At 35.0% G+C, this 18295-nt stretch overlaps 1 protein-coding gene across 2 annotated transcripts; it reads left to right on the top strand.

Annotated features, from left to right (window-relative positions):
* Positions 1-1264: 1264 nt before the first annotated feature.
* LOC124213847 (kielin/chordin-like protein) lies at positions 1265-15251 on the top strand. 2 transcript variants are annotated; one of them, XM_046615537.2, is made up of 7 exons: positions 1266-1425; positions 9743-9983; positions 10100-10203; positions 13335-13454; positions 13762-13911; positions 14508-14579; positions 14919-15251. In XM_046615537.2, the coding sequence occupies exons 1-7, from the start codon at positions 1347-1349 to the stop codon at positions 15089-15091; spliced, it is 939 nt and encodes a 312-aa protein (XP_046471493.1). In that variant the 5' UTR covers positions 1266-1346; the 3' UTR covers positions 15092-15251. The 2 variants fall into 2 exon arrangements, with proteins under 2 accessions (XP_046471494.1, XP_046471493.1); XM_046615538.2 differs by lacking the exon at positions 14508-14579 and having other exon boundaries at positions 1265-1425.
* The last annotated feature ends 3044 nt before the right edge of the window (positions 15252-18295 follow it).

Below are 18295 nucleotides of genomic sequence, written 5' to 3'. Positions count from 1 at the left end.
TGGCCCAAAATCAACTTGTGGCTGCTTATAGATATGCTAATTTTGATTTGATTCCAGCTCTGTATTGACTTTTGGCGTCAATTGAATATCAAATGGGTCATTCAACGTCAGATCAGCTGCCGGGTGTAAACGTCAACATTTCTGATTTCGCTGACTCCTTTACAAGATTATTAGAACAACCTTCGCAGTATGTCTCTGATCAATTTAAATTGTGAGATAAAAACTGTGTATAAATCGACGAATAACAATAATATGAAACCACTGTAAATCCGTGGCCCAAAGAACAGGCAATAAAATCTGACTTTTAAAAACTGGAATTAATTTGCCACAGGTGCACAAATACATCCTTAATGACGGATATGCAACCGTCTTCCAGTCACACCCTCAGTAAGGATACGTGCGCAATTTCAAATTCTCAATTTCATGTTCAAAACAATAACTCTTGACACACTCTGCAACAATTAGTGGTTCATCCAAAGTGTTCAGTTGCGAATTTATTTTTGATCTGACGTCACTTGTTGTTACGTAAGACGCGAGTAAGCCGAATAGACAAACTCGGTTTCGAAATTGGAAAAAAATCTAAAGAAATTTGATAGAGCTTCATTCACTTAATTCGAGAAAGAAAAAACTAGGGGGTAAAGATGAGTGCTAGTTTTGCGAAATTTCTCATCGCTTCGTTAATGAAAATTGTTGAAAACGAAAGAAAAAAAACAAAATAAAGTAACGTCCAATATTAGTTATAAATGAATGAGAAAACGGTGTGAAATTTAACACAAGTCATAACAATAACATTTCATTTTATTACTAACAATTTATTTGATCGCTGGATCAAATCGATTCTGAAAACAATTGTCAAAAATATTCTAAGTGATTGCGAGTATATAAAAATTTCAGATTCCCATTTACGGACGTTTCGGAGATAATCACTGTATTTTATTTTCCACGAGAGGACAGCAAACATAAAGATAAGTCGAAATTCGCCATATAAATTTCCTGCCTAAGGCTAATACACTTTTTTGCTCACTAAAGTGATGAAAAATTAAAATGGGTCAAATCGTAAATAGTCGAAGTAGGAGGTTGCTCAACTTGGGATGGAATGCCCCATTGGTAATAATTGTTTTGGTTCATGTTATCTACAGTCAGTAATATGTTCAATAGGTCACTTTACAGTCCATACGTCTATAATGACTTTTTTTACGAGAGATAGTTATCCCCGCTTCGAAGCTGTATTTTTAATATTCCCTACTCCAGTAGTTTGTTCGCAGACTATATAACAGACAGAGTTCCACAGTTAGGTAACATACGTTACTCAGAACTTGTCAACAATTTCTTGCCAAGCAGTTACGATGGTCAACCCGCAATATATCTATACTATAATTTACTTATACGTGTGTATAATATTCAATGATTTCTCTGCTGATGGAGGTAAGTCATAATACTCCAGCGTGCCTGAAAACCGTGATTAACCAAGGTGATGCGATTTTATAAATACGAGTGACGATTGCGAATGATCACCAACTTTTGTACACATCCTGGTTATTCAGGTTTCTTGGCATACATTATTATTCTATTCTTGCCTGATGGTTTTTTCTGGGGAACACTGTACACGGCAGAAATTTTGATAATGCCCACGAAATTATGATCAAGGAGACAAAATTTATATTCGCGTTGAACGACATTTTTAGTGGATCAGATTGATTTTAATGGAATTTTAATGACAATATAGACCGGAATTATGTTATATTATGAAAAGCAGTCCGTGAGATTCAGAGTACAACCTTTGTTAGTAATGGGTGAATACGTAGCGTTTTCAAAGAAGAAGTGTGAAACGTAGAACATCATTCTTCATGGAATATGTTTGTTCACTAATTAATAATTCACGTGGTATGCAGAATATTAAAAGATTATTTCTTTTTTTTTTGTATAATATCTGCAATGTCGGTAATAGGGAATTGGAATAGGTAGTACATCACGATTCGTCAAGGATTTTACGTGTTATCCATGCATCTAAATATGTTCAACTATAAAAATGATGTCGAGAATATATTTGGGAACAAATCGTATAATTTTTACCACCTTCGGAAACATTTATTGCGTGGACGATAACGCTGAATATCATATGGCTGAATCCAACTCAAATCATGCAGGCCAGCGGAGGTCATATTCCATAATTGCTTGTAACTGAAGCATGTTATTCTTCGCCAAAAATAAGCGGACATTTATATTTTATTATTACGCAAATAAATTTTTCATGCCCGATAACGATTTTTTCAATGCATAATTTTCGAAAATAACCGCCAATTTCGCAATTTTGGAGCTTATCTAAAAATTCTTGTTTTCGAGTAGCTGGAATCTTACACCTCGTCGAATCGGATATCAAAATCCGAAAATCTGCAACATTGCAATAAATATAGCAATTCGAAAAAAAGGCGTTCTTCTGAGAAAGCCCTGTTTAGATTTATTTGAAGATTTAATATTTTGTGGTAGGGAGTATACGCTATTACCCTATGAACGCCAACAACGATTTTTTTTTATTTTTCAAGATATTGATTTTTTTAATTAATTTTATTTGGCAGCCGCATCGACATTGTTAGATACGCTCCTGAATGGTATAAGGTAAGGTAATAAAAAGGCCTGCTCCATTGGATGTAATTCAATTCATCATTTCCCTGCAGATGCGAATTGCTGTGAAAATAACATAATATCAGTTTTTGAATTTCCTAGAAGCTCTTTTGAATCGATTCACTACTTGGGATCGCATGTGAAATTTATTTTTCATGCCGAATATTTTTGAACAAACACGAGAGTCTTACACTCGATTGCTACAATTATTTTATTGCATTATTCTTTCCGATTCTGAAAAATGAAACATTATTTCTTATTGTTTTCTTTGTGATTTGATCGTAATTTTGATTGTGAATTCGATTATGTGAAATAATTGGAACAACCTAATGTAGGAATCTCGTGTTTGTTCAAAAATATTCGGGACGAAAAATAAATTTGACCTGCTATCTCAAGTAGCGAATCGATTGAAAGAAGCTTCTACGAAATTAAAAAAACTGATATTATATTATTTTCGCAGCAATTCGCATCTGCAGGGAAATGATGAATAAAATCATATTCAATGGAGAAGGCCTTCTTATTCCTTATACGACTCAGGAGCGTATCTCACCATGTTAATACGGTGAAAAGTTTTGATTTTTATTAACAGACATATTTCTGTTAACAACCAAAGATTCATTCATGGGTACCTGTTTCATAGTATCTTTAAAACGATTTGAAGAAAAGCTGGAGCACTAGTAGGTCGTAAATTTTCAGCAGGGAGAAACTAATTCAAGTGTATCATAGTAGTGATATGAATAGCACAGGTTTTGTAACAGAAGTTTTAGTTAATTTTAGAATTTAAAGTTTAAAAAAATCATTCGTGAATGTAACTTCAGGGTGATAGTTGTATTGGTAGCTGACACCACAAGTCTTATCATTTTCATTCTTAAAAAGCACTGCAGTCTATTTTATTTTACGCGTATGAATCTGCAAGGAATTTCTTCTTTGAGATTCACGCCTACAATTTCAAATATACGGTAAAACAGATTTTGTTAACTCTAAATGCAGAAAAAAATTCGTAAAATGAAATAACGGTGCTAAGTAGTTTGAGTCTCCGCGCTCGTACAATAGCCATATTTTCGTCCACCAACCAATAAGTAGACTACAAAGCTTGCGCATGCGCAGTGCGTCGCTCAGCCTGCCAGGTTTCACCGTTTTCTAGCAGGATACTAATAAACAGAAATGTGAGGGATGACGGTGCAGTCACTTCACGAACTGCTGCTAGATACACCTGATTGTCCTCGAATCAAAGAAATACGAATATTTCGTTGAATTTCAAAAAGCTAGAGTATGTATAATTAACAGGTAGTTATCAATTGAACGTAGCTCACGTATCCTATGGCCGTGCCACTCTAAAAATTTGAGTTCCCTACTGAAAAAATCTCAGCACGAAAAACTCAGAAGTGAGTCAAATTTTGCTGGCGCATGGAAAAAGCGGTTTTTTTTTTTTACTGGAACACAGGGTTTTGGGATTGATTTTTCCATAATTTATCAAGAAATTGATAACACATTAATAACGGTGAAAATTTTTCCCATAAGATATTTATATTTTTGTAATTTTTTTTATCTCTATAACGATGGGAAAATAATTCGTGTTCAACCCTCAATTAGGTCGAAATAACAAACTTGGATGTGACATTTTTCGCGAACGGTGAGGCCTAGAAAGTTGAAACTTGGTAAACTCTTCATCTTAGTACACACTGTAAGACGTAAAAATTTCAGATTTATCGCCTTTTTGACGTCCGATTTATCCTACGAATTCAGTTTTACGATTTTTGGGATTGCTGAATCCAAATCTGAACTGAGATTTTCAAAATTCAAAATCACAAATCCAATATGGTGGACTCAAATTCGCGACCGAAAACATCTGAAGATACAAATTTTTATCGAAATCCACCTACTTTTCAATTTTTTTCCTACCATATTGGATTCGCAATTGTAAATTTTTAAATCCGATTTCAGATTCGGAATCGGCGACCTCAAAAACGATGATTTACCAAATTACGTTCAAATCGACGTAGTCGAAACATATTTTTTTCAAATGCCCAAATATGTGTCATGGGACAAAAATGGCACGACTTTTTTCTGCCCATATGTGTGTCACTGACAATCAAGGAGTTAATTTCCCATAATAATGTGAAGGCAAATTATTATTTTGCATCGGTTTATCCACAATCTTGAAAGTTCATTTATAAGTAAATAATGATAACGAACCACGTGTGACCATTGACCCTTGATAAATAATACGTAGAAACATGAACTGATAGTGAAGTTAAAAATTGAAGTTATTAGACATACTCGGTCCAGGAAATTCACTAGTTTTATGAAAACGCACGGAAAAACTACATTTCTTCACCATATTCTCCACGACTGTAGAGATATATCTGAATTGTCTGAGAATTTTCGTCTACATCGATCACTCATAATCAGACGTAAGAGTCAAATTTTTATGAATCAGCTCCTACGGAAAACGCACAAAAATAATACATTGTTAATTAAAAATAATCTGTTAAAAATGGAAATTTTAATCAAGAACTATTAAAACTGCAGAGAACACGTTCAGGAAGTTGCACAAAAAACTTGAATCGCTCTTTCTGCATCATTTGTGAGTAATCAACCCAATGTAGGCAAATGTGTCAGTTCTCTGATTCCGCGGGGCTTAGCTGCGTAGTGTGGCTGGTGGGAAAGGCTGACTTGCGCTCGAAACCGGTACTATTCCCAACAGCGGTGAAGCAGTGAACCTCCTCATGCCCATTCAAAGCAATCCACACGTGAAATGGTATATTGTGTTCCTAGTGCGGAAAGTGAGCTATGTCCGATGAGTGTAAAGCTTCCAGCGTGAGCCACACTGGCGAGTGCTGCAATGGCACGAGTACTATAATCCAGTAGTCCGTGGACATTTTGATGTCAGATCTTATTCACTATGATATTCACAGAATCGGTTACTTGAACTGAGTGTGAACGTTGCGCTCTGTTGCAATAAGCATATAGCTTTAAGCTATATGTCTATTATATGTAATTCATTTTAAGACTAATCTGATATCCAGTTTTTTACCTAATATTAATGATAATAAAAACTACTCACGATCAGCAAGAGGGACCAGAAATAAACAATGTAAGTTCAGAAGGATATTATTCCGTTAAGGGGTTACATTCGGTCACAACTTTTCAAATATCGATTTTATTCCTTGCACAGTATAGTAGCTACAATATCTTTTACGAATATTGGTGCGCAGAGCCGATGTCAAATTTGCAAAAATTGAAATAGTTATGAGCACTTGAGTGAAACAACGTAACGGTGTGCGCGTCAATAATGCCAAGTTCAAGGCTAGAAAGTTCAGATCGTGAGAAAGCTGCGAATGCGGCAGAAGACTGTCCATATATCCCAGGAATAGCCGATTCAAAGTAAGAGAAATTCCCATTTCGTCTGATACAAGATGAGCCTCAAAGCCGAGGTTAAAACTTCGAATGCGTTGACTGAACGCGTTTATCTCGCAACTTCATTTCCCGAAAGATGGTCGTAACTCTTCAACGCTTTTTTTAAACCACTAAATAAACTGTAGATATACGATAATAGTATGTATCCTAGTAGCGATCAGAGGTAAGTCTGCCTACGGGCTGCAACTGCAGGTCTGACATCAGAATTTGAATTGCTCAAGATCTCGCCAAGTGGCAAAAAGTCACTGTCAGGCAAGATTTTTTATCGACTCTGTGGAAAGACTTCACACAGAGCCTTTTCAAATTTTTGCAATTCAAGACAAAGCTACTAGAGTAATCACTGTTCGAAGGTCAAATAAATCTATTTCTCATTTAACTCGTTAAAAATTCTCAGTTTTACCTGTTTTTCGAGGCTATGACCGGATGTAACCCCTCAAGAATTTATACATACGGAGCGTTTGAGAGGTATACGAAGAGAAGCAAATAACAAAAGACAGGTTTGAAGATGAATAAAATATGTCGTTCGTTTCATTTTTTAATTTCTTCCACACTAAGGATTGTCCCGCCCTCTAGGCGTAAGAAATGACTTTTCTACATAAGGATGTACCCCATAGGAAACCCACGGTCTCTGACAGTCATTGAATGAGATTTAGCACGAGATCGGTCCACGGGCTCTTGGACTACTAGTGTGAATACAGAATGAACCTAGGCGGAGCGTTGTAAACACACGAGTCAAATATCGGCCATCCACACGTGTGATACAAGCTGTTTTTGCAAACACTTCCGAAGATTAGTTCGATTTGAGAAGTAGACGAATGTATGTCATATAATGAGTCAAAAGAAATAGATCAAAGGCAAGCAATATGGCTAGCGACACAGGCTCAGCTTCGTGAAACGTACCCTACTCAAAATGTCGGATGGATGAATAAGGTTTCATCGAAATATTATATGTTTTTTGTATTCGGTCTCTATAAGGACCAATTTCAATTATATTATACGATAGAGTCTTTATACAGACCAGACACAAAAACAGTATGCGATTTCGATAAGACCTGATCCATCCATCCGACATCTGAACCAGGTTAATCTAAACACGCAAACTTCGGATTGAACTCAGCCCAATGACGTTATTGGCGGCGCGTAAAGGAACATGCGGTGATAAAGCCCTGCGATGTAGAATTGAGAAGTTCAGTTCAGCACGTATGCGTTAGCGTCTTTTTGCCGGACTCCGCAGAAATGGGGCATTTTACGCACGTTCCAAAGGCTCCGCAAATTTCACTTTCTGAGCATACGTTGTGAAGCAAATACTTGTTCAAATTTCTACAGAGGCCTTACCCTTCAGTTCAAAAATCAAGCGCGATTGGGTGACCATCTCCTTTACAATAGGCTTGGGTGAATTTCGACCGGACGACCCCCTAAATTAGCTCCAAAAAATTGGTACAAATCCATATCAATGCACATTGCACATCCTTTATCTCAACCTTAGACGCTCTTGTCAAAATGCTGAATTTCGCTATTTCAAGTACATACTTATCTTTCCACTTGCGCTACGCATGAACCTTTGCATAGTTTAGCATGGAACAACTATTTGCCAAAAAATTTATAGCTGTAGAAAACTAGTGGACACTGATGTTATTATTTTCTCACAATATTCGGGTCATGCTTGATGCAATCCGTAGCTTTTAGGCATTTTATGTCAGTTATGCATTATTAGAATCGAACTTGTTTCAATTTTACAAAATATTTTTACTCATTATTCATAAAAAAAAAAACGTTCATATAAGGCACACAAGTTTATTTATTCGATGCTGAACTCTAGTCCCGGGTGAAACGGAGCTGCTATGCGGGGCTCCAGGTTACCAGGTAGAACGGCTCCGTGACTCGCACTCGTGTTCGGCAGCCAATAATCGACGCTGTATATATACTTCTCGCAAAAATTAAGGGAACAACAAAATTTTCGCAATTTTTTGGTGATTTTCAACAGGCTGTATTTCAGTGAAAAATGGTCGTGCAAGAAATACAAAACAAAGCTTTTGAAGCTTGAAGACTCTAGTTTTTGAATTTTTTGGTTAAAAATTTTTCGAAGCACTATTAGCCATGCAATCCTTGGATAAAGCACGAAGAAAAAATTTTCAAAATTTTTTACGTTTTTTCTTTCGCTCTACGGGCATGGAAAAATTTTTCCGAGCTAAACCAATGCATAGGTCGCATAGCCTGTTTATTCAGCTTCAAGATGCTTTTTTTTAAACCTCGATACGACCATTTGTTTTCGAGATATCGAATTTTGAATGCCAAAGGATCCTTTTTCACTCAACTGCCGATATCTCTGGAACTACTGGTCGCACAGCAAGCCGAAGGGCAGTTTCTTTTTCTGCAGAAAATTTCCTACAAAAATCTGTCAAGGTTGATGTCAAAAAAATTTTTTTTCCACCTGTAGCGTTAACGTGAAAAAAGAGCAAAAAAATGCTATTTTGCCTTTTTTTGGATAATTGACTGTATCTTCGTCAATATTGGGGGGAAAGCTTAGGTTAGAAGAAAATTTTACAGCCTAATGTACCCCAAAGGTCCCCCTAAATCGGTAGATCGATCGGTTCAGCGGTTTTCCTGGACCGATTGATTGAAATTTTGAAAAAATTAAGGGAACAAGGTTTTTGGTTCTTGAAGAATTTTTGGATAATCGACTGTATCTTCGTCAATATTGGGGGGAAAGCTTAGGTTAGAAGAAAATTTTGCAGCCTAATGTACCCCAAAGGTCCCCCTAAATCGGTAGATTGATCGGTTCAGCGGTTTTCCTGGACCGATTGATTGAAATTTTAAAAAAATCAAGGGAACAAGGTTTTTGTTTCTTAAGGAACCTTGTTCTCTTAATTTTGTCAAAATTTCAATCAATCGGTCCAGGAAAACCGCTGAACCGATCGATCTACCGATTTGGGGGGACCTTTGGGGTACATTAGGCTGTAAAATTTTCTTCTAACCTAAGCTTTCCCCCCAATATTGACGAAGATACAGTCAATTATCCAAAAAAAGGCAAAATGGCATTTTTTTGCTCTTTTTTCACGTTAACGCTACAGGTGGAAAAAAATTTTTTTTGACATCAACCTTGACAGATTTTTGTAGGAAATTTTCTGCAGAAAAAGAAACTGCCCTTCGGCTCGCTGTGCGACCAGTAGTTCCAGAGATATCAGCAGTTGAGTGAAAAAGGATGCTTTGGCATTCAAAATTCGATATCTCGAAAACAAATGGTCGTATCGAGGTTTAAAAAAAAGCATCTTGAAGCTGAATAAACAGGCTATGCGACCTATGCATTGGTTTAGCTCGGAAAAATTTTTCCATGCCCGTAGAGCGAAAGAAAAAACGTAAAAAATTTTGAAAATTTTTTCTTCGTGCTTTATCCAAGGATTGCATGGCTAATAGTGCTTCGAAAAATTTTTAACCAAAAAATTCAAAAACTAGAGTCTTCAAGCTTCAAAAGCTTTGTTTTTTTATTTCTTGCACGACCATTTTTCACTGAAATACAGCCTGTTGGAAATCACCAAAAAATTTCGAAAATTTCGTTGTTCCCTTAATTTTTGCGAGAAGTGTATATATTTGCATATGACTAACATGTTCTTATTTCTTACCATGCAGATGTTGTATTATGAAGTATTTTTGAAGGTCCGAGACCCTGTTTCGTTGTGATTAAAAAATGTACTCATTTCAGCGTGTGATAAATCGAAGTGTAAGGGTCCACTCAAATATTACGAGGATATAAATTGCGTACCGACCTATGGAAGTGAGGACAGTTGTTGCCCCATCAAATACAACTGTCAAAATCTCGAAGGAAGATCCGCAGATAAATGTTATTTCAAGGGACACGAATACAACATTGGTGAAAAACTCAGAGAAGAAGATGCAAAGCCATGTGATATTAATTGTTTCTGCGCGCCAGGTTGGAATGGCCGGTAAGTAGAATCGCATAATCAAGGCGATTGTTGTAGTAACTTGAGTGATCGATTCGGAAACTGTTTACTTGTACTAGTTTCAGGCGATATTTGATTCTCTAATATCATTCTTACAGCCCAAGGTTTGGTTGTGCCATAGTCGATTGTTTCCACCGACCGGAACCTGGATGTTATTTAAAACAATCGCTTAATCAATGCTGTCCCGGACCTGAAATATGCCGTAAGTAAATATTTTTGAAGCACAGAACATCGATACCGATACAAACATGAAAAAAAACAGATTAGACGTACAAAGTTCGACCATGAAGTATCTCTGGTATGCTTATACACTTAAGAGTGGTGGGAGTACAGCTTGGACGGTCTAAGATCATACCTATTTTTAGGAGTATTTTTAAAGAAAATAAAACACTTGGAGCAATTCGAGTTTCAGGGATTTATCACTTATAGTTTCAAAAACATTTCAGATTTTTTACACTGAAATTAATAACAAAATAGCGGCATGGCGCATATAAGTATAGCGAATGACTCCGAATTCGAGAGCTTTTGCGGTGGCGCATCTCCTGACATCACTGTCCAACTTGTAACAGATAGAACATTGTTTTAGAGTTAAGAACAACTTTCCGGACGTTGGAAAAACTTTTTTTCCAAATATATGTATACAATCATGAACAAAGAATTTCATTTTTCGATCAAAAAATTGTGAAAAATTTGTATTAAATAATTTTCAAAGATCAAAATTCAAAAATCTAGCTACGAGCTTAAATCGATCGACAAGTTTCAAAGATTTTGTCAAAATTTCCAGATGATCGGATGAAAGCCGACAAGTCTGCGCCACCGAATTGAAAACGTGGTAGTTCAGTGCTTATATGCGTCATGCCGTCATTTTGTTATTAATTTCAATGAAAAAATTCCAAAGTGTTTTTGAAATCTTAAATAATAAATCCTTCAATCTCAAATTGCTCTGGTGTTTTCATTTTATTTAAAAAAGAAACTCTTAAATATAGGTATGACTTTAAATGGCCCAATCTGCATCCCCCCCCCCCCCCCCTCCCGCGACTGCCTTAACTGTACAAAAACCATGTACGTTAGCAAACCGTACAATCAACAGAGGACATCCCGGTGATATGACACGAATATATTAGAACCTTCAAGCGATTTTCGAGGAATAATTTGAGTTTCGCCGCTAGATGGGGCAAAACTATCGTTGGGTGACCATTCGTTCTTGCGTTATAGCTTTGTCATAACATTCACGTCACATAAAAATGCACATTACCCCGAAATATCTCGAATGGCGATAATTGCCCGGAAGTTTACTTGAAACGTAATGTTTAGGACTGAGTTCGGATCCGATATCTAATCCTAATTCTGATTCCTCGTGAAAAATCCTTGATATTTTATCACCAGTAATCTTTCGTGAAACGTTGTCAGTTTGTGATATTTAGGGGTCCCATCCTTTCCGATACACTTTGTATAAATTAGATGCATAAAAACACAATAAAAATTATGTTTTCCGACGTCATGTTGGCAGTAAACCGGAACTGTAGAGCCAACACTGAATCTTTATCTAGTTAGCTAACTCGAAATTGGTGAAAAATTGAAAAAGTGAAAGTAGTTTCATCGGCCCTTCAAATAATTCAGTTGTTTTCAACTATATTAAGGTATGCCTATGTAAAATAATGAACGGACAAAAGCTTGTTCATGGCGATTTCGAACAAAATATGGTATAGTACTTTCTTACAACAGCTGCTCTGGAAGTTGACTTTTCGAGCGCTGTATGTCATCTCCGAAATACACAATAATCGCATACTTGACTATATGTGTTTCATAAACGCACATGTTCGGTTAAGTATCAGATAACCAGAATTGGGCAGCAGAAATTACTTTCGTCATTTCATTACCCGTAAATTACAATTACTGTGAATAACTGTAATATTTAGTAACTAATTACAATTGCGGGAAATAATTATAAATTTTGATTTACCAATTACAGTTAGTATAAACAATTGTAATTTTATGATTATCAACTACAATTACTCGAAATAATTGTAATTTTTTTGTTGTCAATTAAAATTACTTGAAAAAATTGTAATTTTTTTGCTACTAATTACAATTACTTGGAACAATTGTAATTTTTCTGTTATCCATTACAATTAATGGAAATGATTATGTTTTTTTTTCAAATTTCAATTGTTTTTCATAATTTATATAAACAAATTACCTTTGGAAACGTAATGTCGAATTCTCAACGTAAGTTCAAATTCCGAAAACATCGGGAACTTCATGGAGCTTACATATTCACATTGACTGGTCAAGCAAATTATTTAAACAAATTAATTTTTCAAAGTAATGTGAAATCCTTGATCAGCTACCCAAAAAACTTTGGTAACCATAGCCCATTCACATATTGACTGTAAAAGACTCGTTCCGATCACACCATTTGAATACTCCAAAAACGGAGTAAATTTATTTGTCTATTTGTTATTATTTCACAGGAATATCGTTAGAGAAAAAAATTCAATTGGACCACATCGTGTGGTTTACAATTACTCAAAAGAATTTTAATAATGTCTGATTTAATTACAATCACTGAGGATAATTGAAATGATTTCTGATTAAATTCCAATCACTGAAAGTAATTTTGATAAACTTTGATTAAATTCAAATTACTCAATGTAATTTTAATGAAATCCAATTCAATTACAATTACTGGAAATAATTTCGATGGACTCTGAGTCAAATACAATTATCAAAAGTAATTTCACTGAACTCCGATTCAATTATTATTACTGAAAATAATTTTAATGGAATTCGATGTCATTAAAAATTATCCTTAGTGATTTGTAATTGTTAATTTTTTATTACAATTTTGCCCAACACTGCAGATAACTGCACAGATTCCACGTAAACTATACCACTACAGAAATATAACCACACTAGTACAGTCTGTATTAAACTCACACTATCTTTTTCACTTTACTAGAAACTACTCAAACGCCATCTGATGCCGCTATAGTAATTTAAGTTTTAAAATTATTATATTCTTCTTAAATTCGACTTCCAGATCAGTTTTTGTAAAAAATATTGTATTCTACGTGTCGGATAAGTAGCAAATATGACAGTCGTGATTACTTATCCCACATGTAGCATAAATAACTATGGAAAATACGGTTTGAAATTACGAAATACATAATGAGATAGGAAAATTATTCGTAAGGCTCAAACTATGGAGACTGTCAATTCTTATTATACGAGAAAGCGGTAGAAAAATCTTACGATTTTACATACCAAACCTGCAGGTATCATGTAACTGTTCGACTTAGCGACTTGACCGTGATAATTACTTTTTTGTAGCTGAACGTGACACCGATATCCCACGGTGTACAGTTGACGGAAAAACATACTTGGATGGTCAGCGATTCACGCCACAATCAGATCCAACACTAAATTGTGTTTGTTCTGAGGGATACGAAGGTTCGTAAAATAACTCAACTTACTTAAAAAATAAACGTGTTTAAGGATGATGGCTTACTCGGTATTTATAAGTGAAAACTATAACTTTAGATATTAAGATTACTCTTTTTCTGAATTCATAAAACACTCTTTAATTTTGTATTTCGATGTTATTTGCATAATTATTTTACTGAATTGCCATTGTTAGCATTTCGTTATTCCTTATTGGGTCCAAGAGGTAAGATCAAATTTTAAATTTAGATGAAAATGTATGACCATTCAGCGTCCGATGTAAAAATTTTTGGTTGATAATGTATTTTTATTTCAGGAAAAAATGTTGAGCCATTCTGTAAACAACCGGAACCATTTAGTTGTGATGTAGAACTGCGTCAGTCTGATGATATATATAATAATTGTACTCCAGTATTTTACAGTTCGCAAAACCCAGCTACAGACTGTAATTTGTTTTCTAGGTGCCGTAAGTACGAAAAACAGGTTTTCAATGTACATGTTAACTCTGAAGCACAGTTTTTCTTAACCCTATCATCTACTTTTCATCCGCTTCGGTGATAGAAGAAAAGTATTGGTTGAGGTCGAAAATCACTTTTTCTAATTTCAACGAATCTTTATGTTTTCGACCCTCTATAATCCGAAATTGAAGTTTTTAAAAAATGTCAGTCTGGATGTCACTGTGTCGGTCTGCCGGACAAACCATCACGTTTATCTGTTCCGTCTTATTATTTTTCAGAATAAACGGTAATATTTTTCGTCATTATACATTTAATTAGAAGAAAATGTCCACATTTTTTTCTAATTTTCGTTCCAATAGTTTTCCGTATGGCAACCAACTCCTGTGCGTTTCGAATTTTTCATTCACTGTTTTCGAGATTATCGCGGAAGTTTGTCGGACAGACCGACACCCTTTTCATGGTGATGAAAGGTATGGCATAAAAACTGGTTTTCCGACTTCTTTTAAGATAGTTGCATGATTTTGTCACTAAAATTACGACTAATCCGTGTCAGTCAGTACGCAGGTACATATAACAATCAATATAACGATTTTTGATATTTCAGAAAACCCAAATGATAAAGTAGTAAAACCAGAAGGTGCGACTGCAACTACTGGGGTTTCAAATTCGGGTGCAGGTAAATTTATAGATTAAATAAAAAAAATAAAATAAGAAATAGATAATGATACAGTTCCTCCTACCAATTTGTTTACATGAATTACTGACCTTGCCCAACCTCTAATTGTGTAACCACATTGTATGGCCCGATTCCAATTTCTTTTCAAGTAGTGTATGTTTCTGAATTCCAATATATTGAATATGATCAAGCAGAAATTACTATTGCCGTGATTAATTTTATTGAAGTATCACATAGGATTACAATTTTTATTTGTGCCGCACCAAAAAGTCACATTTCTTCGTCCATAAAACTGAAATCTTGCAGAACTGTGTCACGATTACAATCATGTTTTTTTAGATTTCACCTGCAGATTTGGAAACTTGACAATGAACGTTGGAGATGAACTGAAGTCGGGAACAGATTATAGCTCAGTTTGCGTTAAATGCGTTTGCGAAGTACCGCCACTTCCCACGTGCCAACGACTCCCCGACAACGAATGTGACGTCACTGTTCACCCTAACTTCGATTGATTTTTGCTGTAACTGAAGATGCGTGTTATTGTTGGTTATTCAGATGAAAACTGATGTTAAATCTTTGCAAGAATATTGAAAATAGCGAAGCTGTAGTGCAAATGCTATCATTTATGGTTACCGATATTTCTTTACCAATAAAGTAAGTGATCAATTGAAATACCTGTATTACTTTCCACGTTCATTTCGTATGCTATTTTCGCACAGATACGTTGTCTAACTGAAGAAGTACACAGAGTCCAAAACACTTTTCATATCAAACATACCCTATACCGGGACTTGTTTTAAGACATTGTTCAATTTGAATTTCTGAGATGCTGATACAGGCTTATCATCACGTGACTAACTAAAATTATGAAAACAAGTTTACAGTTTCGTATTTGTATAATACTTGAAATGAACTATCACATTTTTTTTTTTTTTTTTATGAAGGTGCACAATTCTAAGGTCACAGCTCTAATTATCTGTTCGGAGGTGTTGACCATAAAATTTTGTTGCTTACTACAGAAGTTGACTATTGAAAGATGACATGAAATTGAATGAGGGGTTTTTGGTATTTTACCTGTATTTACGACGGATGTTTTTGGAAATTGTGATTGAAGACTATTATCACTAGAGGCACACTTTGAGATTCGTGCATATTTGTTGGTAGAAATTCATAAAATAAATTAAATTGATAGATCTTATGAACGTGTAACAAAATCATCAGTAGTCAACCATAATAAGATAAATATTACAAAATTAATTTTTTTTCAAAGCTCTTTATTGCTGCATGAAGCTACAGCTAGTGACTAAATTTACCGCCCAAACGTGCTAAACTTTGTTCAAATAAAAGTGTACAGTATAACTCAATGTCCATAATTTTAAAAAATTCTTAGAATTTGATAGAATTTATCCAAACTATCAATTTTAGACTTCATTGCTCTGTTCTAAAGACACTACTGCGTACGTCCACTACTTTTACATACAGAAAAAAAATGTGTTTATATGTAAACATGGCAATAAAGAATGGATGAAGAAACGTTTTTTGATATACCGAAATCTTATGTAATTCAATAGAAAAAGTAATTAGAACAATAACACGGGCAATTGACTGAAAACAGATTCATTCGAATTGACAAAATATTTTTTCGTCATCTTAAAACGCGATGTTTGGTAAATTCAACAATTTTTTTTTATTTGTAGCTTCTAATTTCAGACATTGTTTAAAAATATCTAATATGTGTTTGAAAATGTTTTAAAAATAGATGCACTACTGTATAATGTATCTAATAATGTCTATCGTGTAGCATCGTTTTGTCTAACAGTACTGATCCATTATCCGAACTTTTTATAGTCAGAATTATTCTCGGCGCTAATTAATTGAGGTAATTGTGGTTATGCTTTGCAATCATGCGTAACAAGAGCCGAATATCCAAAGATGGGGTGGCAACTCAATTTGGTTTCGAAAATTACCTGACAGTTCCCTGTTTTCTGAAAATGTGCGTTATACTCATTCATCTTATACCATCTGTATTACGTTCGATAAATTCCGAATTATAACATCGTTTATCATTACATTGATCATAGTTATTGTCGTGGACACTTAAATTCCAGTCATCGAGGCTGGTATATGTTTTCGTCTGATGGTTGAAGATTTCGGTTTTGTGATGACGGTTATCAATTGAAATTATTCGAGCAGGGCTATAACATTCAATGTCTAATTCCGAGTATCGCCTTCAGCAATACTTTAGTATGGATTCGGGTGGTGAACTAATTCTCTGCGTACTTTTCGACATGCGTCCGTTGGTATTTGGCAATAACAGCATTTTCGATGACTTTCGGGCTTACACCTGAGAAGGCGGGCAAAAAAGTGACTATAACTTGGCATTTTCTCCCCAACGTAATTACTCTATTGATAAAAACTGTACGTCAAAAAAAGTGTGAGTAGCTTGTGCTTTTTAAAATACAATTCATTACCAGTAATATAATTGGTAACTAGCGTTAGTGTAAATCGCGTTTTGAGAAATGTCCTCTGCGATGTTTATGATTTTTGGTTGTCAGGTAATTTGGAACAAAAACGGGTATTTTCCAATTAGTAACATAGAAGACAGCTGAGAGTCGATTTTTTTTAAATAAGAACACGACGATTATTCGAAACTTGAAATTGATTTTTGACTTATTTGCTCCAGTTGGCAATGTGTTTTTGAAACATTTGTAATTGGTTTTCAAACTTGATCGTAGCTAACGCGACTAAGCATCTAAGGATTCCGCGTCCAAATTTGAAAAAGATTTATCGACTCGTGTCTCGGACATTGTAAACACTGTTTTTGTGAACTATGTTTCCAAAAATACGAGTTCTCGGGATGGGAAGGGATTGGGAGTATCATCAATAGTTGATAATATTATAACTCGAGAACGGCTCGAATTACGGAAAAATGCAATACGAAGAAGTTTCATTTTGATCCAAACTTATTTCTAATCCATCGTGTAAAGTATCGATAATAATAAGAAAAATCCAATTTTACCGCCACAGTCAGCACTCAAGTAAAACCTCCGTAAGTTCTAAAATTCTTTCAATTTTGCAATAATATTTATACACGGTACTCTTGAAATTGTATATTCTTATGAGTTGCATAAAATTCGATTTCTTCAAAATTCGACTTCGCTTTAAGCCATTTATGGACACAGCATTGAATCATTTCCAAATTTGACGCGAACCCGTACCTCCGATCATCATGCCGTCACCTATGCCACCATAGAAATAGTAAGTATACACGTATAATAAGTAGATTGTCCTTTCCGGATGAATTCAAGCTGTCTTCAAATTCTCAATGATTTTGGTTCATATTTTAAGTTTCGTCGCATGATTCAAACACATTTTGTTCAGCGATAGGTAATTTAGCGCATTGTTGTAAATTTTGGAACCATACATTGTACAGTTATTTACGTCAAGAAGGATCTGTCCAACAAGTAAATCCATTCTTTCCTGATGTTTTGAAAACTGAAAATCCAATGACGAATAGTTGATTCCATGGTTAGCCAACTTGTTTACGAGTTTTTTCAGTACGAAACCTGCACGCTGGACGGATACTTTTAGATTTTTACTCCGTTCACTATGCATAAATATTATTCAGGCAGAGAGATCAGGTATTTTGGAAAGTTTTATCCACACCCATACGTTCTGTTTTAAGCGGTGGAGGTTTCGTAAGGCATGTCAAGAAA

Source organism: Neodiprion pinetum, chromosome 3, assembly GCF_021155775.2.
Source record: "Neodiprion pinetum isolate iyNeoPine1 chromosome 3, iyNeoPine1.2, whole genome shotgun sequence".
Lineage (NCBI taxonomy): Eukaryota > Metazoa > Arthropoda > Insecta > Hymenoptera > Diprionidae > Neodiprion > Neodiprion pinetum.
Note: the sequence above shows the minus strand (reverse complement) of the source record. Positions and strands in the feature narration are given on the sequence as shown.